This window comes from Thamnophis elegans, chromosome 2 (assembly GCF_009769535.1).
Source record: "Thamnophis elegans isolate rThaEle1 chromosome 2, rThaEle1.pri, whole genome shotgun sequence".
Taxonomy (NCBI): domain Eukaryota; kingdom Metazoa; phylum Chordata; class Lepidosauria; order Squamata; family Colubridae; genus Thamnophis; species Thamnophis elegans.
Window position 1 is genome coordinate 46,248,322 of NC_045542.1, and position 23,021 is coordinate 46,271,342.

Below are 23,021 nucleotides of genomic sequence, written 5' to 3' on the forward strand. Positions count from 1 at the left end.
TCTGCTTTGTCTGCTCTTTTACAAAGCAATCTCAATTGCTTTGCTAAGTCTCCTGCACCTCGCAGCACCTACCCAAAGCCTCACAATGCTCTTGATTGCCGCATTAGGCCCTCACACTCTTGCACCATTGGCAGTATTGCTCTTGGACCATGCCAGTCCCTCACCTCATCGCCCGCGCCTGACAGCAGCTATTCCAAGACTCATTGCACTTGCATTGCATCCTTTGCACCCACCACTTACCTGCCTGCTAGCCAGCCTAAGTCCCAGCCTGTGTCTTGCAACTTCATGCCAGCTTCCCCACTGACTTTAGTTGTTGGAAGCTGGAAGGAAGTTGCAAGGAGATCCTTGCTTAATGACAGCAACTGGGAACTGCTGGGATTGCAATCTTTAATTCTCATGCTTTACAACCACATCTCTAAGTGACAGAAATTCTAGTCCCAATTACCACAGTTAAACAAGAATGTGTACTACCTGTATGCTATCTATTCTTCTATAGTTTTAAATCTGTACTAATCTTAGTATTATACTGTCTTTTCCCCTTGAAAATTATAAAACCTACTGTAAGAATACATAAAATGGGAAAAAAATAAAAAGAAAGACTATAAGCATGCAAGATTTGGTTAGCAATACCAGATAAATTTTCCATATCAGATTAGAGTTATATGCTTTTTTAAAAAACAATTTCTTTCATTCACATAAATAAAAAAAATCAGTTCAGTTCAATGCATGAAATACTTTTACTCAAATATTTACAAGCTTATTTCCTTCATATTCTAAACATTCTCCGTATCCAATTTCTTTTCCATTCACTTTTTCTTTAATATCTGGCTTAATAGAAGACTTCATGGAATTTTAAATTATAGTTTCATACATTTGAGTCAGAAAATTCCTTTTAAGCACTACTTATATTGCCTCTGCAAACTAAGGTCAAACTGAGTTTCCGAATATAGCCACCATGGGAAATGATAATTATCAAGAATTGGGTTTCAAATTACCGAACTCAGAAAACAAACAATTTGTTTCAAAGTATCTATGCAGTTTTTATATATCTAGTATTCAGAAATACAAAAGTAGATAATACTTCATTTAAAAACACTATTACTATTATTATTGAATATTACTAAGATACCACACCAAGCATAACAAATCCATGGCACAACAAAACATTTCCTATTGACAAATAAGAAATTTCTCAAAACAGCATTAGATAATGTTTCATTAGCATCTTGAAGCAAAAATAAACAGCTTGTTTCAAAGATCAATGAAAGGAAAAAATGTTATATGTGTACAATGAGATTAATGCTCCCTTACAAGCAGAAAATTCAAAGATACTTTATGCCAAGTACAGATTGTACAGGAATGGTTTTTAAAAGCATTGAAATGGCTTAGTAGATTATATATTAGTTATTTTTGAAATAATTAAGTTCAAGACTTTAATCATTTTAGAGGAAGAATTCATTTTTAAAAGCCATTGATTACTGTTGTTGCTGCTAGTAATATCATTTTTAAAAACTCTTAATATATCCCTATTGCATTTTCATCCATTTAGGATCATACATCTAGTCAAAAAGCTCCAAATATTGCAGTCTTTGTCAAGCAGTGTATTATTACATAGACTCTCTCAAATACAGTGAGCAAAAATTAAAATAAACACAATCACTTTTATAGCTAGGTAGATAGGTACAGCAATTGCATTCCTAGTTCAATGAAAAATAATTTTCAATCCCATCACTATTTAGAATGGTCTTTGCCCTATCCTAATCTATTTGTACTGAGCCCTTCTTTCACCTCCATTTTATTTTATCACATATGTATGTATACTTTTCTTAGCCTATTGTTATGAATGAGTCACCATCTCTCCCAGACTTTTGTATGATTCCTTGCTGAATGATTCCAGGCTCAGTTATGTTTCTTGATCTTATATTAAAGCTTTGTGTTTTATATATTCTCCTTGCTGCAACATTTTATAGGCAACTAATTAATCTGTGCCCTGTTAGGTCATGTGACTGTAATGGGCAGGCTTCATTATGACCATGGCTCGAGGACTATCTCTGTATGCTCCTCAGCCTCCACTGGATTCAAATTTACATTGTCTGTAAATTTTACAATACTGTCTTACTATAAACATTAGCTTTTTAAAATTCCCCCTACCAGGATTATCACTTGATGTGATGGAGGACTCGGTAGCTTCACTGTGCCCGAAAAGGGTTCTAGAAGGATTGTTTTTTTCAATAAGACTGAAAGATGAGAGTAGGTGGATTAGGGATTAAAATGAAGCCAACCCATGGTAGACCCAGAACTCCAAAATCAAATCCAGAAGAAGCAATCCTCTTCTTTATTACTGCCAAGAAAATGGTATCATTATGGCTGAAACACTTAGAAAAATCTTGGTACCAGATGAAGAAATCAAACTGGCACCATTAATATCTGTCCACTTCAATGGTGCCAATATCAAAAGAGACATACAGTACGTAATCTGACTATGGAATATTAGAATCCTTTACCAAGAAAAGTTTGAAACTTACAGAATGGAAACAAAGTAGGGTGTTTTAGGAATAAAAACTTGATATTTTTGAACCAAAAAAATGTAGATGGACATGTGAAATCAGTTTATTACCTGATAATATTATTTAGGACAGGAGATCCTACAAAACAATGGAAAGGTAATTATATTTAAAAAGGACATTCTAAGTATGTGTTCAGTTCAGTTACAACCCAGTAAAGCACATCATGTAGGCATCCAGCGAATATCAAATTTTTACAAATGCATGCCTGTAATACAGAGGCAATGGAAAAAGAACAAAGAATTCTATGACAAATTGTAAGAGATGCAGTGTACAAAATCTAAAAAGAAAGCAATGTTACAAATGGAAAGCTAAGATTGGAAAATTAGAGGATCTGGAATTATTTAAAAAAAATGGATTGGGTAAATGCAATGCTGCAGGAGACAGATTAAGAGAACTTCGCAAAAATAATTCTTTATACATTGCCAATACCTTTTATAAACAAAGCCCTGTGGACATCACTAAAAGGACATTAAAATGAAATCAGCTGCATAATAGCATGCAGACGATAGAGAAGTACAATCCAATCAGTGAAATGTTTCCAAGTTACAGACTGTGGAACATGAATTACTGTTGTCAAATATATAGGTTAGGAGTACAAAATTAAAAAGAATATGGGCACTAATAAGATACAAGCTAGAGAATATAAAGCCATAACATAAGACATGTATATAAGGAACAGAAATGGAAACTGGTTTAGAGACAATTGAAATCAAACAGGAATATTGTACAGAAATATATGTGGAGGGAGAATATATTCAGAAACTGAATCTAAAGTGAGGTATGAGGGACAATAGATCGACTTTCAAATAAGAAAGCACCAGATGCAGCTAATATAATCCCTGAGCTGGTTAACAGTACAGCAGAAGAGGCAGTTAAAGTACTAATAGTTCAGGGCGGGGACACAGATTGACTAGCCTACTAGATCTATATATATATATATTTTTAAAAGAAAATGCAAAAGAATTACCAAACCATTGCATCAATTCTTCATGAAAAGTTTTTGCTAAAACCTTACAAGGAACAATAGAGAAATAGATGGAGATAAAAATGCCTTAAAACAGGAAGACTCCTCCAAAGCAGCAGAAGGTTTGATCAGATAGCAACTGTAAAATGAACAACGGAGAGTACACATGTGTTAAAAAGAGATTTAGCTTTACTTTACTTAATGCTGAAGGGCCTGATCTGCAGATAATGCCGTAATAATATGGAATATATTCAGACTAATGAATGTGCCAGCAATTCTGATTATTCTTCAGAAGAGGCAAGATTGATAAGATTGGAAAAAGAGTGATTCAAAATAAGCAATCGAATAATACAAAGATTTCATATAGAGAAATATATAATAAAAATGGCAGGACTAGAAAAGATGATAACCGGACTCAAACTAAGAGGCCAAAACATTACTAATTATGATATATAGGTAAAAAGAACATTTACAAAAGTTCACTGGGAAAATAAAAGTAGAACATGGAAATCTGATTTATTGCATATTAAGACAATGCTAATACCAAGTAGTATGCTTGGTAGAGAAACCCACTTCATGCCAGAAGTGGAAGATACTGCATTAGTGAACAGATTAATCCTAAAGATGACTACACTGATATTTAGATAAGACCACAGGAGATAAGGATATCTGATGACCATAAAGATCGGAATAGTTAAAGCATTATTTTTCCAGTGGTAATGTATAACTATGAAAGTTGGGCACCAAGAATGAGAGGGGGAGAGGGGGTCTTTGAACTGTGGATCTGGAGATGATTGCCGAGAATATCATGAACTTCAATAAGAACCATGAAGTAAAAGATTGACTGCTCCCTTGAACAATTAGAAACAAACAGAAACCCACATTTTTTCAGCATGAGAAGTGAGTATATAATCCAGCTATTAAAATAATCCAGCTACTTAAAACAGTTGAAGAAAGATGAAAAGGAAGGCAAAAATAAAGTAGATGAACAGGATCAAGGAGATGTTTTTAGAACTGTTTATCTGATTTACCAGGAACAGGCTGAATATTTGTCTATTTAGTTACCATAATTCAGGCCCGATTTGGAGGTACCCAGCTAACAAAGAACCCAAATGTACTATCAACCCACATCCGGCTTTGATTTGAGAGTTCTATTTTTCTGGTTAAGAGGAATCCTGTTATCATAACAATAATTTCTGCAAACCCTTGAGATTCAGATTCTAAGAATGGGATTTTCAGAAAGTCTTAAAAACCTGGTTCTTCACTCAGGCTTCAAGGTCTGGATGTTAATGGGAGCGCAGTTTGTTTGCCTTGTTTTGGTTAATTATTTTTACCTGGCATTTTTTTAAAATATTGGTATGTATGTATGTATGTATGTATGTATGTATGTATGTATGTATGTATGTTTGTTTGTTTGTTTGTTTGTTTTTATACCTCATTAGCTGCACAGTTATTTGGGCAGCTATGTAAATCTGCAAACAAACTTACTAACAAGGAGAATTCCATAGTGAGAAATTGGAATATCAGATACAGAATAAAAGAAGGGAGGGAAGGAACTATTATATCAGCTTTAGTTTTGATGATGGAAATCACATTAAACAATGTCATAGTAATTATCTTTTATATAATTTTATATTATATTGATTTTGAACTTTCCTGTGGCTGGTGATTGGAGCTGCTGGCTGGAAAGGGGGAAGCAGAGAGAAAAAGACGAGTAAGTAGTGGCCCGCGTGCCTAATGGCGCGTGAATCATATGTCCATAAACCAAAATAGTAATAATACATTCTGGATTAGTGCACTTGAAATTGTGATTTTATTTATTTCAAAATGACCAGTTTAGTTCAATGTAATAGCTGTCTTGCACCTGTCTTTCACAGTACTCTTTTCAAATTTGGATACTGTCCCCTTTGTAAACAAGTTACTAGTCTACATAGACAGATTACCTATCTAGAGTCTCTAATCTGTGCTCTCCAAGCAGAAATTAGGTATCCAATTCGGCCATTCCACTCTATGGAGATGCTACGCTATCAGCCCCCCCTAACACAAAGATCCCGCAGGAAAAGAGCAGTCTGGACAACTGTGGGATCTGGCAGGGTGAGAGCTGTGAACCATAAACACAAAGCTTTTGCTGTGACCCAGCATAACAGATATAGCACCCTTGCTGACCCTAATGGGGACAATAATGAAACAGGTCAAGATAGTTGTGATAATGATGACTTAAATAAGCAGGGGATCGTGGTCCAAAATGAAGAACTTACTTTGGAAAGGCGAAATGGGGAACCAAGAATCACACATCAGTCGCACAAGAAGAGCAAGGGATGCAAAAAGAGAAGTCATCTTCTGGTTGATGATTCATTCATAAGGGATGTAAATTTAGGAAAGGATATGGAGGTTTTAAAAGAGGTCAGGTGTCTGCCAGGTGCTACTGCCAGCAGAGACAAGAGGCGTATTCTTAAGATAGTCAAGAATGCAAGTAAAGACTGTGATGTTGATGCTATTATACATCTTGGCACAAATGATCTGTCCCAAAAAGATGTACTTTCTGTGAAGAATGATTTCCACAGCTTGGGGTATGAACTTAGTAGTATAGGCTGTAGGCTTATCGTTTCAGAGGTTTTACCAGTATATAAGGAACAAAAAGGGAAGGGCCAGTGTGTAGCAGAGTTTAATGTGTGGCTAAAGGAGTAGTGTAAAAGGGAAGCCTTTGGTTTTATTAGTCATGATGTCTGCAGCTGGTCCAATGAAAAACTGTACAAAAGAGATGGTTTGCACCCATCCAAGAAAGGGACTGAGTTACTTGACATTAAATTCACAGATTTTCTGGATAAACATTTAAACTGAACAGCGAGGACGGAGAATTAATTGATACTGAACATTTCTGTCCCCAGCAATCTAAAATTCATAGGGTTATCAGTGCATGTAACACAGATGTTTGTGCGGGTAAGATTATCACTCCTGCTGTCAAGCAAAACCAAGCATTTAATAGTGAGTGCTATACCATGTGCATGAATCATACAAGTGGCAAGAAAATAGGGGCAGTCAGGCATAACACAGGTTATGTAGACAGTAAACACAGGGTCAATCAAAATGGACTCAAATGTCTATACACCAATGCACAGAGTATGAGGAATAAACAGGGCAAATTAGAAATTCAAGTAAAAGAGGGCAGATACGATATTGTTGCCATTGCAGAAACTTGGTGGGATGAAACCGACAAATGGAACATACAGCTAGAAGGATTTAAATTATTTAAAAGAAATAGCCCAAACAAAAGAGGAGATGGAGTTGCACTATATATAAGAAATAATTACCTCTCTACAGAAATAGAGCACAACAATGATGAGAACTATCTTGAATGCATTTGGGTCAATATTAAAGGTTGGGAGGGAAATGACATTGCCATAGGTCTATACAACAGGCCACCCAACCAAGCAGAGGAAGTAGATGAACTTTTTGCTAGTCAGCTAACTAAGGTATGTAGGAAGCATACCACAATAGTAGTGGGGGATTTTAACTACCCTGACATCAACTGGGAAACAAACTCTGCACCAAGTGGAAGATCCAACAGGTTCCTAACAAACCTAGCAGACAACTTTGTTTCCCCCAAAACAGAGAAGGGAACAAGGGGATCAACCATATTGGACTTAATTCTCACTAACAGAGAGGAAATGATAGAAGGTGTTGAAGCCACAGGAACCCTGGGGGCAAGTGACCATGCAATATTGGAATTCAACATTATGCAAACACAAGTAGTAGAACAAAGTGAAACTAGAGTCTTGGACTTTAAGAGAGCTAATTTCAATAAACTTAGAGAGAGCTTGGGAAAAATTCCATGGATGAGAATCCTCAAGGGGAATACAACTCAAAAAGCTTGGGAAATTTTGAAAAATGAGATTACAAAAGCCCAGTCTAGCACAATCCCAAGGAAGAAGAAAAATAACAGCTCCCAAAAGAAACCAGCATGGCTGCATAAAGAACTCTCTGACAAATTAAAAGACAAAAAGATAAGTATAAAAAGTGGAAAGGGAGGGATATAACTAAGACATAATATCAGCAAATAGCCCAAGCATGTAAAGATGAAGTGAGGAAAGCTAAGGCTCACAATGAAGAAAGGCTTACCACAAAAGTAAAAAATAACAAAAAAAGCTTCTTTCAACATGTTAAAAACAAGAAAAAGGTTAAGGAAACAATTGGTCCATTGCTGGGAGAAAGTGGCAAGAAGGTGACAAGCAACAGAGAGAAAGCAGAACTATTTAACTCATGTTTTGCATCTGTCTTTACACAAAGGGATAAAACAGTCCAAGCTATCAAAAACAGCACCACAAAAATCAGATTAGGAACACAAGTTGAAATAGGGAAAAAAATGGTAAGAGCACCTGTCTACCCTAGACGAGTTCAAATCACCAGGACCAGATGGATTACACCCTGGGGTTCTGAAGGAACTGGCAGACGAGATCTCAGAACCACTGAACTATATCTTTCAGCGATCCTGGAGCACCGGATACCTACCAGAGGACTGGAAAGCAGCTGATGTGGTTCCCAACTTCAAAAAAGGGGAAAAAACAGATCCAGGAAATTACAGACTTCAGACCTATCAGCCTGACTTCAATACCAGGAAAGATTCTGGAAAATTAGAGCTGAGGTGGCGCAGTGGGTAGAGTGCAGTACTGCAGGCCACTTCAGCTGATTGCTATCTGCAGTTCGGCGGTTCAAATCTCATCGGCTCAAGGTTGACTCAGCCTTCCATCCTTCCGAGGTGGGTAAAATGAGGACCCAGATTGTGGGGGCGATATGTTGACTCTGTAAACCACTTAGAGAGTGGTTTACAGAGAGAAAGCCCTATGAAGCGGTATATAAGTCTAACTGCTATTGCTATTGCTAAAGATAATCAAGCAATGAATTAACACCTAGAAGCAAACAAAGTAATAGCCAAAAGCCAACATGGGTTTGTCAAAAACAGATCATGCCAGACTAATCCTATTGCATTCTTTGATAATGTGACAAAATTAGTAGACCAGAGGAATGCTGTTGATATAGTTTACTTGGACTTCAGTAAGGCATTTGATAAGGTAGACCATAACCTACTACTAGATAAAGTAGAAGAATGTGGGTTAGACAGCATCACCACCAGATGGATTTGTAACTGGCTGACCAACCGCACTCAACGTGTAGTCCTCAATGGAACTGCATCTTAATGGAGGGAAGTATGCAGTGGAGTACCCCAAGGCTCTGTTTTGGGCCCAGTACTCTTTAACATCATCAATGATTTGGATGAGGGAATAAATGGGGAATTCATCAAATTTGCAGATGACATCAAGCTGTCAGGAATAGCCAACACTCCAGAAGATAGGCTAAAGATACAGAAGGATCTTGACAAACTTGAACATTGGGCACTATCTAATAAAATGAAATTCAATGGTGAAAAGAGTAAGGTTCTACATTTAGGCAACAAAAGTGAAATGCACAGGTACAGTATAGGTGGTACCTTGCTCAACAGTTGTAACTGTGAAAGGGATCTTGGAGTCCTAGTGGACAACCATTTAAATATGAGCCAGCAGTGTGCAGCAGCTGCCAAAAAAACCAACACAGTTCTAGGCTGCATAAACAGAGGGATAGAATCAAGATCATGTGAAGTGTTAATACCACTTTATAATGCCTTGGTAAGGCCACACTTGGAATACTGCATTCAGTTTTGGTCACCACGATGTAGAAAAGATGTGGAGACTCTAGAAAGAGTGCAGAGAAGAGCAACAAAGATGATTAGGGGACTGGAGACTAAAACATATGAAGAACGGTTGCAGGAACTGGGTATGTCTAGTTTAATAGAAAGAAGGACTAGGGGAGACATGATAGCAGTCTTCCAATATCTCAGGGGTTGCCACAAAGAAGAGGGAGTCAAACTATTTTCTAAGGCACCTGAGGGTAGAACAAGAAGCAATGGGTGGAAACTAATCAAGGAGAGAAGCAACTTAGAACTGAGGAGAAATTTCCTGACAGTTGGAACAATTAATCAGTGGAACAGCTTGCTTTCAGAAGTTGTGAATGCCCCCAACACTGGAAGTCTTTAAGAAGATGTTGGATAGCCATTTGTCTGAAGTGGTGTAGGGTTTCCTGCCTAGGCAGGGGGTTGGACTAGAAGACCTCCAAGGTCCCTTCCAACTCTGCTATTGTATTGTATTGCATATATCCTATTTCCGAAATTATTATATTCTATTGTATTTATGTCTTTATTCATACAACTAGAATCATTGTACAGTCTACCACATGCTCCTTTTATTTCTTTTGTGTAAAATTTTAGATTGCAAAACCTTTCCAGATGATATTTCTATCCTTTGATTTTATAAAACACTATGAATAATACTGGGACTTTTATGCTGCTATGTATGAATATGTTTATCATATTATATACAATATCTAAAAGTATCATGTGAGAACTTTCAACACTAAGAAAATTCCCCTCCCCTTTCTTAAAAAGCAACACTAGGAGTGTAGTTAAAATTACTTCTGTGCAATAAAAATGGACTATGCTGTATGCATCTTTTTTCAATTGGGTCAATGATTCATAGGTGTACTATGAAGGAATGGGTACATAATTGCTTGATAAAGAATATGAGAATTTTGGAATTACTAGATTATCCTTCCCCAATCTTGGCACTACCCAGAATTCAGAATTGTCAGGAATGAACACACTAGTTAAGGAATTCTGGAAGCCAAGATCATCCACAGCCAAGTTTGAGTAACCTGGACATGAATTTAATAGTTTAGTAACTTACCCTAAATGCAGTCCCTTCCTCTATAATGGTAGGCAGCTGAGATAGGCATATATCCACAGCAAGATCCCATGCTTGCCTGGGGAAAGATAAAAAGATATAGGGGCATTACAAGATTGGACAAAATTATATGCAACACCATCACCTCACTTACGATACATGTTAAATACTTGCTTTGTGCTAGTAAAATGAGGGACGCTTAGATTAGTCTTTTCCCAATTAGTATATTCTATACTTAATAACTCAAAGCAGTTTATTATATCCAATATGTGAAACAAAACATAAATCAGTACTGTAGATAACAAATTCACTAAAAATTCCATGGCACAAAAGTGCTTAGGCCATTCTCAAATCATTGGAAAGATAAAAGATCAGAATCAAATGATTCTCTCTAAGGAGAGCATTTCAAAGTTGTCTTTGAAAAATTCACCACTACAGATGAAAAGAAAAGAGTTTGGGGAAGTTTAATTCTGTCTATTTATGTGGGACATACTTGCTCTGAAATAATAGCAAATAAAAGTGTGTGTGTGTGTGTGTGGAAACAAAGGAGATGGAAGTTGATTCTTTTAATATAAAGAATGATTTATAAAATTTAGCAAACATAAATATTTCATGAAGCATAACCTATCTGCTTATGTTAGGAGGCAGTCTTATGTCTGATCTAATCAAATTTGTATAAACCCATCTTGCTATCTAAGTGACTCTGAACAGTGTACAAATAAGAAAAACCATAACATCCATACAAAGTTAAAAAAAAACTTTTTAAATAAAGTTTTTTAAAAATCCCAAAATTAAAAAGATGGAGTAAGTGCCCTCAGACCACCATCCATCTCCAGGGTTGCATAACATTATTGGATCCCCATGCTAGTTGACAGAGACAAGACTTAATGCTCTTTCAGAAGAATGAGGGCTGCTGACATATGGGGCAAGATGCTTCAAAGTGCAGAGACAACAGAAAAAGAAGGTCTCTTCCTTGACCCTGCCAACTGATGAGTCCGTAACCTGCCCATCCTTCCTCTCTGACAGACTGAGAGAGATAGATGTAATTGGGATAAGATAGTTCCTCAGGTAACCTGGTCCTATGCTATGAAGGACTTTAAAAGTGATAACTAACATTTTAAATTTGGCCTGAAAATAAACTGGTACTCAATGCAGCTTATGCAGCAGAGGTGTTACATGCATAACCCCAGGGACACTCAGAACTGTCCAGTCAAGCACATTCCAGATAGCTGCAGCTTCTAGATAATGTTCAAGGGTAGCCCCATGTAGAGTACATTGCAGTAGTTCATGCAGGAGATGACTAAGAGAGGGGTTTCCTGTTCCAAGAAGGCCCAATTGCCACACAACACCTGCTTTGAGCAGGATCCATGTGTCCAGTGGCACCTTCAGATTATGCACTGTGTTCATCTGGGACAGTGCAACCCCATTCAAGATCACAGATAGTAGACATCCAAAGACAGTGAAGTCCCGCACCCACAGCCATTTCATCGCTACCAGAGTTTAGTTCAAGCCTGTTGTTCCATGCTTGGTCCACAAATGAGGGACAGATCTGAGCAATTTTACGTCCTAGTTGCATAAAGATTTGCTCCATGAGATCCCGAAGGTGAACTTCGGGGTGTCCCTTACCCAGGAGGATCTGCAGTGACCCTTAAACAAGGCTGCAGAGTGACATTCGAATCAACTAGTTTTCTACCTCCCTGCAGAAGGGGGTAGAATAAGGGAATTTCAAAGTCACCAGGACATGATCTGACTGTGACAGGGGGAAGAGATCCTCCCTCAGATCGCACTGCTACTGCTCTAAAAAGAAAACTTATGTCCGGTGTGTGGCCATGAATAATCTGGGATAGGCCCATGATCACCACTGCTTCTTAAGTTCACCTCAGGAATGGCTGATTGAAGTGCCCCAAAGCTATAAACCTGGAGAACTCCACAGCCAATCCCGAGATGGCCTCAAGCAACTTAGGCAGGGAGACTCTTATACAGCAGGGAAGATGTTACATTAGCAACCATCCCAACTGACCCCACAAGCCTTTCTTCAAAAACAGAACTTCATGACTGGTAACTTTTGGAGCAGTATCCTGAAAACCCGCAGAGATTCCCTGATAACAACTGCCACCCCCACCCCCCAGTTCCACATCTCAGCTGGTGCCATATACCATAGCCTAAATCCAATTGGGAATATTTCAGAAGGGGGAACAACTCTGTCCATTTTTAGGGCCCAGCTAGCTCTCAGAAATATTTTTTTTTATTTCAAAACTCACTCCCTTATCTCTAAAGTCCTTCAGGTTTGCCCAGTCATTCTCCCTCAGTCCAATTTGAGATAAAGAGATGATAAAATGAAGGGAGATCTTTATGCCTGATACCTTGAGCTCCTAGATTATAGCAAAATATAATTTTAAGAAACAAACCCTGATGCAATTTTTTATAATACTGGTAGACTGTGACAAGCATCTGATAATTTGACTTCATGCTGAGATGCCTAAGTAAATGGAATTTAGCTTATATTTCCCCAAAATAGCCTCCCTCCTCTTTATAATTTTATCAAGAATCATTAGGAAAGTGTTTTTCACCACAAAATTTCTGATTTTTCTGGATATCAAAGATGACACTTTTTTCTTTGACAGAATAAGGAAGAAAAAAAGTTGCCTTTAAATCATGGTCATTGCTGTTATACAGACCCGTTATTATAGTTTTCTAAGTATGATATGAAAGTCATTCAAACCATCTTCTTCAGAGATATACAATAATACAATACAACACAATAGCAGAGTTGGAAGGGACCTTGGAGGTCTTCTAGTCCAACCCCCTGCCTAGGCAGGAAACCCTACACCACTTTAGACAAATGGCTATCCAACATCTTCTTAAAGACTTCCAGTGTTGGGGCATTCACAGCTTCTGGAAGCAAGCTGTTCCACCGATTAATTGTTTTAACTGTCAGGAAATTTCTCCTCAGTTCTAAGTTGCTTCTCTCCTTGATTAGTTTCTACCCATTGCTTCTTGTTCTACCCTCAGGTGCCTTGGGAAATATTATTTCCCTCAGGACTTCACAGACGGTGGCCCTCTAGGTGGGCTACCACTTAATTTCCAAGATGTTTGTTAAGTGATGGGCACATTAATAAGCAGCAGCGGTTCAAAATTAATAATCTAGCTGCACATGCTCTGTATCAGAATATAAGTATCTGAACATTTTTTTTCTATGATAAAAATACGTAGAAATGTAGAAGTAGTACCAACTTCCAGCTAAGCAATATATCATTCTCCTCTACCTGAACATTCAGTTCAAAACTATTTAAATGCAAAATTATTCAGAAGTCCTTCAAGTAGCTTTTAAAGAATTCATTGGTATATTCTATAATATTTCTGCTATACTTTCAATACCGAGAATGACGGGAAGAAGAATGAGAAAAGCAACTTAAAATATATTAATTTTTATTAATCAATTAATTTGTGATATCATATGCAGTCCCATATAAAGGTAGTCTTCATTTACTGACCACAATTGGGACCAATAACTTCATCACTAAGCATTGCAATCATAAAGTGAAATATCATGTGACCATACTTGACTGACCACATCAGTCACAACTGCAGTTGTTAAGGAAATTAAGCATGATGATGCATGATTTGCTATTTCCTTGGGCTTCCCCAATAATTTTGCTTGCTGGAAGCTGGCTGTGAAGGTTTAAAATAGCAATCATGTGACAATGGGTCTCTCTGATGTTTATTAACACGTGCCAGTCACCAAGCATTCAAATAATGATCCCATGACCATGGGGACACTGTGATGGGTGTAACTTTGAGGACTAATCTTAAAATCATTGTAATCTTGAATGGTCATGAAATGAGTGGTTGGTAAGTGAGGACTAGCTGTATGGCTTTCTTAAAGAGTAGTGGACAAATGCTATGTTCTTCATAGTGCAAGAGCCTGAACATCTGGCTCTGCCAATCCACCTGGGGACCCAATGCACTGAAGGTGGCTGCTGGATTGATAGCAAACCCCACCCCCCTGCTCCCCCTGCACCATTCCCTGCTTCTCTCCCCCCATTTTAAATCTCATATTACTGTGTTTTCACTGTTTATTTCATTGTTTCACTATTTTGCTACTGTTATGTTTATGCTTCTTACTATTTCTTTGTTTATATGTTGTAAGCTGTCTAGAGCGGTAATAGGCAGCAAATAAATTTCATACATACATACATACATACACACACGCACGCGCACACACACACACACACACACACACATATACACATACATACACAGCCTCTTTGTGCAACTGAAGCCAAGCAATACACAATCCCTTCCCCAATGAAGTCATGAAATTAAATGCCATAATATTATTTTTGTCCTGAATTTGGCTTCATAACAAGTTTCCAATCAATTTGAAGTTAAATATATCCAAGTTTTAATGAAAATTAAATCTAGGAGAGATTATTCTTTTACAGGGTTAAACTGATTATAAGGGTGTTTCATAAAGTACAGATCAAAGGGTACAATTCATAAAAGTTCCCGCTATGCAAGCACCACTGAAGAATCTAGGCAGAATCCAAGATAATTAAAGATGACGGCATATTGTGGTTGTGTCATTATTCCAGTACCACTACAACTAAGCAAAGACCTGCCACTATTCTCCCACCGGAGAAAAAGGGGCGGTGATAGAGAGTATGCGTGCTTTGTAGGCTGTGTGGTTACATTTTTCTACATAAAATATTTTGCTATGTGCCTTTGAATTTATCTTTCATTTTAATTAAATGTATAACACAGAGTCACAAAGATATAACTGAAATGGAAAGCTAAATTTACTGTAAAACAAGCCCTTGTTCATTATTTTAAACAGCAGTGAGTCTGACAACAGCTAGCAGGTTAATTCAGTACTTTTGCCTAACCATCTTTTATTTCTGACAGCTAATCAATAAGGCAATCACAAACTTATCTGAGCACACAGGCAACTTCTATACAATATTTCCTCTCATTCCCATTTTGCTGTATGCATGGTCCCCAAGTAAAATCTTATTTTAACAGAATTATAAACTATACTATACCATCATCATATTCTTTTTGTTTTTAAGGTATGGAGGGAGGGAACATTAAGTAGCCATACCTGTTTCTTCTTTGTGTTTTGGGACCCTAAAAATGTAACCGTTAAGCAATATCTAACATCCTCATGTAATATCTAAAGTAAGTAATTCCACATTGCAGATACATGTAATCCATGATTTAGGCCTACAATTGAGCCCATAATTTATGTTGCTAAGTGAGAAATTTGTTAAGTGAATTTTGCCCCATTTTATGACTTTTCTTGCCACTTTTGTTAAGTGAATCACTGCAGTTGTTAAATTAGTCACATGACTGTTCAGTGAATCTGGCTTCCCCATTGACTGCTTGTCAGAAGGTCACAAAAGGGGAACACATGACTTGACTTGACTTGAGTCTTTAGCGTCGGTACGGCATCGCCAATCCCTTCGCTGTAGAGTCGCATGCATCCCGAACCATCGCCACCCATTGTTTGCGATTTTGAGCGGCAGTTTTGCCATCTCGTATGGTAAAATGGATTCGCGAGAGGTCTTCTTCAATCAGCTTCATCCATGTTTTCCGTGGGGCGTTCTTATGCACCTTCCAGGTTTTGGGCACGGGTGCTTCAATGGTTATTTTGGGCCAGGAGTTGCTGTTCATTCTCCAAACGTGGCCTGCCCATCGCATTCGATTGCGCCTTACAAGTGTTTCGATGGTTGGTTGGTTCAGGCACAGTTTCCGTATATAGTCATTTGTTTTCCGATCATGTAGACTGAGCCCACTTATGGTGCGTAGGCATCGCATTTGGAACACCTCCAATTTTTGTAGTTGAGCTTTTGTAAAGGTCCATGATTCAGATGAATAGAGGAGTATTGGTATGATCAAAGCATTAAATATTTTCATTTTTGTGGGCCTGGATATTTGTTGGGACGACCACAGTCGAAAGTATAATTTTGCGAATGTTGTTGAGGCTCTTGCTAATCGATGGTTTATGTCTTCGGTATCGATAAACGTACTGGACGATATCTTCGCACCAAGATACGTAAATGTTTCAACACATTTTAAAGTTTGAGTATTGAGCAGTAGGCCAGGATCGGGAATCTTGTGTGCGAGGCAAACAGTCTTGGACGTGTTTATGATTAAGCCAATTTTTTCAGCTGCAGATTTGAGTTGGTCCAGCATCTTCTGTGCTTCTGGAGGCGATTCGGCAAATAAGGCAATATCATCCGCATAGTCCAGATCAGTCAATTGTTGGTCATGTATTTTTACCCCTGAACAATCCTTCAGAGCTTGTTTTAGTATCCAATCGATAACCAGATTGAACAATACAGGCGCTATTGAGCAACCTTGTCGCAAGCATTTGAATATAAATCATGGGACCCCAGGGATGTGGCAAGGGTCATAAGTGTGAAAAATGGTCACAAATCATTTTTTTAAAGGCACTTAAAAAGACAAATTTATAAGTGTCGTTGTAACTTTGAATGGTCACTAAACGAACTGTTGTAAATCGAGGATTACCTATATTCCTCTGAGCGCCTTTCTTAAAACTTAATCTATTTCTCTAAACCTTAAGACTAGCCACAGATAGTCTTCGATTTATGACCACAATTGAGCCCAAACTTTCTGTTGCTAAGTGAGTAGTGCCTCAGTTTAGTGACCTTTTGGCACAGTTGTTAAAGAAATCACTATAGTTGTGAATCTGGCTTCCCCCATTGACTTTGCTTATCACAAGCTTGATCACGTGACCATGGTTATGCTGCAATGGCTGTAAGTGTGCAAATGGTTATAAGTCACTTTTTTCAGCACTGTTGTCACAAAATGCATGTAAGTCGAGGACTGTCTGTACTGCAACAATGCTTGTTAATCAGAATCAGAACAGAATGTACAAATAAGAAATAAATGAGTCTCAAAACTCTCCTGATCTTTCTTGCAGCAGTTTCATCTGTTCTCTCTTTTCCATGATTCCTTCAGTAATGACCTTCCTCTTCACAATAGGCTGCCTATATAATTATGAGATAATCAGGGGGTAATAAAAACAGCTTCAAAGCAAAAGCAATATATGGCTCCCACAAGCTCAATAAACACCCAAAAATGGTAAGAGAGAACAATTGCAGAAGGTATTAATCTCAGATTGTGACAAGAGTAAAGGAAGCCATACCCCACCCTCTTCTTAATTGGTGCTCAGATAAGGTGTGTGGGGAGGGGGAGATTCCTAGAAATGAATGTGTTCTTTGAAGTTAATTCTCACTAGGCTTTTTTTGGTTTCTCTCTGGGTAATCTAATCACAACCTGAACATTTCCTTAAGCAGGCAATCCAGTCTGGACACCAGAGTGGGCTGGGAAATGGATAAATGACATTCTGTGAACAATTCTGACAGGTCCCTTCAATGTTTTGATCACTGGCTGTGGAGGTTGGTCAACAACAGAGTCAAAAATCCAATTTCAGAGCTCACACCTCCCCTTGTTTCTCAGCTATGCCAAACTTAAACCTCAAAAAAGGGTACACGTATCATTTATTTGTGTATTTTGTAAGGGAGCACACACACTACGGTAACACCACTGAGCTTTGGGTCTAAGACCAACAATGTGGTTCAATTTTAAGGGAAGAAAACAAGGAGGAAGGAGAGGCAATAGCAGGGAGAACTTTGATGCAAATGCTGTTTATCTGTGTATATATTGCTTAGGAAGGAAGAAACTGAACTAGAAGAGACACATTTACAAATCTTGATTTGTACTGCTTGCAAATTGCACCAGACATGAGAGGAGGTCGTTAGACCATGGAGACAGATGTGACTAAAAGGCTTAACACTTCAAAAGTGTGTCAGGTAAAAAGGGCAAATGTTTCTGCCAAAGGGGATTGAGATGGGTGGTGGTGGTGGTGGCAGGAGAGGACACTTCCTGCAAGGTCAGATCTTAAAACCTCAGAAATTCAGTGGTATTTAAAAAAGAGAATCCAGCAAATTAAAAACAACATACTTTCTCTTCTTAAAGCCCACCATTAAAAATCAACACAATCATACTCCTGCAATATTATTTCTGAAAATTGTAATCAATTCACCGTATCAGAATTTAGCATGCTTCTCTTCAGCAATAGAATGAGCTGGGAATTAACCTGACTTTTGTCATAGATACTGCTCAATCCATTTTACTTTTCTTGCTGTACAGGTCCTTGTTTAACAACTGTTGCTTAAAGGCCGTTTGAAGTTATGGCGGATCTCCCCAAAGCTACCTATAATCCAGTTGCAAGGTTATGGATACTGAAGCACCCCTGTGATCATTTGCCCTTACCTGCCTATCTTCTTCAGGTCCATGCAGGTCTCTCCCCCAAAAAACTAGGCCTGATTTCTGCACACACAGCCCCACTATGCTTTTTCTCCTTACTTAATTCTTGAAGAGCACAAAGTCTTCCACAGCACTGGAAAAGATCATTTCATCATGCAACTATGACATGTGATTCTGGAAGCATCTGTCATGTTCCCAGAGGCCACATTGAACTGTTGTTGTCACTGGAAACATGGCATCCACTTCTGGAATTGTGCCACGTGGCCGTGCGATGAACTGCTCTGTTCTCCTTCCCTAACATGGTCTGTGCAGTGCTGTGAAAAACTCTGGGGCCTCGAGGCTTTACACCATGCAGCTGGGGTGACTGCGGTTTCTAGGAGTATCTATGGTCTTGGTTTTGTGTTGTACTCAGTGGCTTGTTGCAGAGCTGCAGCTCAATATGGCTACAACACGGCAAGCAGCCCTAGAGCTGTGCTATTTTGGGACCACTTGCCATACCTCAAGGCACAATTAGGACATCCAAAATGGCAAAAATGGGAAAGGAAATTTTGCACTGGGAGGAATGAAGGCCAGAATGGCTTGGATTGGGGAGGATCCCTGGTTAATGATGACAAGGATTGCTGTCATTAAACAAGGCAGTCATGTTATGTACTTTATAACCTCACCACTCAATGACAGAAATTTAGGTCCCAATTACTATCATCATTCAAAAGATACCTTGCTTTCATTACAGCTAGTCCTTGACTTAACAACAATTGATTTAGTGACCTACAATAGCACTGAAAAAGTGACTTATGACCGTTTTTTCACACTTACGACCTTTGCAGCACCCCCATGGTCATGTGTTCAAAATTTAGATGCTTGGCAACTGACTCATATTTATGATGGTTGCAGTGTCCTAGAATCATGTAATTACTTTTTGTAACCTTCTGACACACAAAATTAATGGGAAACCAGAGTAATTTAATAACCATATTACTAACTTAACAACATCAATGATTCACTTAACAACTGTGGCAAGAAAAGTCATAAAATTGGGCAAAATTCACTTAAGTGTTTTGCTTAACTACATAAATTTTGGACTTAATTGTGGTCATAGGTTGGAGACTACCTGTACTTCGACTAAAATCAAAGATAGGGGAGATTCCATTCTATGCCCTATCCATTCTCTGCATTTGCGGAGCGGCAGAGGTAGAAGACCTGGGTCACATCGTATTTGATTGTTGCTTGTATAAGGGGTGAGAGACAGGTATCTTGGCCTATATACAAATAAATGACCCATTGGGATCCCATATCAAAACAATTTACCTTATGTGCAGCCAGAACTGGAAAATAACATTTAACACAGCACAGTACTTGAACAAAATGGTTCAGTTGAGATCTGCATATGTGGGACTGGTTGGAGTAAATTGCAGGGGTGACACCTAAATATAATTTTACAATATTTTATCAATATCTTAAATTATTGTATTCTACTCCAATTTCATTTTAGACTGTATTTTATTTCAATTCCATTTTATATTGCTTTTATCAAATATTAGTAATAATTTGCTTCTGGAACTTTGCACTTTGATATGGCCCAAGGGCTAATCAATAAAGACTCAATGTCTTGCTCTTTAATTCCAGTGTTAAAATAGGACAAGCTGAATATATTAATAGATAGTAGAAATACACCGAAGGGAGGAGTAGAGGGATAGAAGAAAGAGGGGTAGAGAGGGTGGGAGAGAGGATTGGAGGGAGGGTGAGAAGGAAGGGAGGAAGTGTATCGGGAGAGAGGTGTGGTAGAGGGGGAGGGGAAGTAGGGTAGAGGGGAATGATGGAGGGAAGAGGGAAAGTTGGAGGGGGGCGAAAGAAAGGGTGTATGGAGGGTTGAAGAGGTACATTGGGTTTCTATTTTTGGGGGTATTAAAATAAGACTCAATGTCAATATAATTAATTAAATTAAATTAAACAAATTAAACCTATTACTGAAACTAATTAAATTGGACTAATTAAAAAGCAAGCAAAAGAAAGAAGTAACCATGGGAAAACATGCAATATGCAAAAATCTATTGTAGAATCCATTTTAAGCACTCTTTTTTGCAATAAACAAGATTAGAGCCTATTTTTAGCTGTTTGTAGGATGAAACTGTGAATGTTCACCCTTTCAGTGAGATGGAAGAATATCTTCCTTTATTCTGACTATACTGTATTATCAACAAAAACACTGCGAGTTAAAGCAACGTTCTCATTGTTAAGTTGGTTTCATGAGCTACTGTTCTAATCTAGATACACCTTAAATTTACCATGCTGACTGCTCTTTAAAACATTGTCAATTCTACACCATTGTGGAAAGGGAAAAAAAGCATTTTAAAAAGCCCATGTATCCTTTGGACCTTTTTATCACGAAAAATTTAGCTGGCCCTAAAATAAAGCAAAGCAAAGCAAAACAAAACAGACTCTCTGATGATATTTATCAACTTAAAAGAAACCAGTGACTTTGAAGGAATACAGATATAGAAGAAAAACGCAGGCAGCCTAGTTCCCTCATGATTTCACATTAAAAAAAATGGAAGCCTGGAAAGGCCTCAGTGGCTTTTGTCATTAACAACCCCTTTTCCCTGGAGGAAAAGGCAGCTCTCTTTTATTTCAGAATATAAAGTGTTTATTTCCACTACTGAAAATCCCATCTCACTTCACTCCAAATACATACATAGCAAACGTATAATATACCTTTGAATAATTTATCCCAACCTCTTCCAACTTATTTCTAGTTTATGTCTCCTGAGGTGCAGCAGGGCTTGACTTTATAAACAAGAGGAGGAAGGCTCTGAACTTTCAGATTTCCTTAAAAAGCACTTTATTATGCTGAACTCTAAATTGTTCCAACATTGTACATTTTCATTTCCACTGTATCAGAATGAAATCAGAATTATAACGGCTAAAGTTGGTCATCATCTTTCACACCAGGTTTTGACAGCTATGATTGATTCTTGTTTTCCTTTTGGGAAGCTGATGCAGTTTTGCAAACATCCACTTGTGTTTTGGAGAACAATTATATACAGGTGAAACTTGAAAAATTAGAATATCGTGCAAAAGTTCATTTATTCCAGTAATGGAAATTAAAAGTGAAACTAATATACGAGATAAGACTCATTACATGCAAAGCAAGATAGTTCAAGCCGTGACTTGTCATAATTGTGATGATTATGGCTTACAGCTCATGAAACCCCAAATCCACAATCTCAGAAAATTAGAATATTGTGAAAAGGTGCAATATTCTAGGATCAAACTGTCCCACTCTAATCAACTAATTAAGCCATAACACCTGCAAAGGATTCCTGAGCCTTTAAATGGTCTCTCAGTCTGGTTCAGTAGGAATCACAATCATGGGAAAGACTGCTGACGTGACAGTTGTGCAGAAAACCATCATTGACACTGTCCACAAGGAAGGAAAGCCTCAAAAGGTAATTGCAAAAGAAGTTGAATATTCCCAAAGTGCTGTATCAAAGCACATTAATAGAAAGTTATGTGGAAGGGGAAAGTGTGGAAGAAAAAGGTGCACAAGCAGCAGGGATGACTGCAGCCTGGAGAGGATTGTCAGGAAAAGGCCATTCAAAAGTGTTGAGGACTTTCACAAGGAGTGGACTGAGGCTGGAGTCACTGCATCAAGAACCACTACACACAGACGGATCCCGGACATGGGCTTCAAATGTTATATTCCTCTTGTCAAGCTGCTCCTGAACAACAAACAATGTCAGAAGCATCTTACCTGGGTTAAAGAAAAACAAACCTGGTTTGTTGCTCAGTGGTCCAAAGCTCTCTTTTCTGATGAGAGCAACTTTTGCATCTCATTTGGAAACCAAGAACACAGAGTATGGAGGAAGAATGGAGAGGCACACACTGCAAGATGCTTGAAGTCCAGTGTGAAGTTTCCACAGTCTGTGTTGATTTGAGGAGCCATGTCATCTGCTGGTGTTGGTCTACTGTGCTTCATTAAGTCCAGGGTCAACGCAGCCATCTACCAGGAGATTTTGGAGCACTTCATGCTTCCTTCCGCAGACGAGCTTTATGGGGATGCTGACTTCATTTTCCAGGAGGACTTGGCATCTGCCTACACTGCCAAAAGCACCAAAACCTGGTTCAATGACCATGGGATTACTGTGCTTGATTGGCCAGCAAACTCGCCTGACCTGAACCCCATAGAGAATCTATGGGGCATTGCCAAGAGAAAGATGAGAGACATGAGACAGAATAATGCAGAAGAGCTGAAGGCCGTTATTGAAGCATCCTGGTCTTCCATAACACCTCAGCAGTGCCACAGGCTGATAGCTTCCATGCCACGCTGCATTGAGGCAGTAATTGCTGCAAAAGGGGCCCAAACCAAGTACTGAGTGCATGCTTATACTTTTCAGAGGTCTGATATTGTTCTATGTACAATCCTTG

At 38.3% G+C, this 23,021-nt stretch overlaps 1 protein-coding gene across 2 annotated transcripts in view; it reads right to left on the bottom strand.

Annotated features, from left to right (window-relative positions):
* Positions 1-23,021, bottom strand: part of RPTOR (regulatory associated protein of MTOR complex 1) — a 438,354-nt gene that overhangs the window by 142,287 nt on the left and 273,046 nt on the right. For both annotated transcript variants that reach the window (XM_032209983.1, XM_032209982.1), the window contains exon 10: positions 10,305-10,380. In XM_032209983.1, the coding sequence (XP_032065874.1) occupies positions 10,305-10,380 (76 nt within the window). The remainder of the gene's footprint in view (positions 1-10,304; positions 10,381-23,021) is intronic.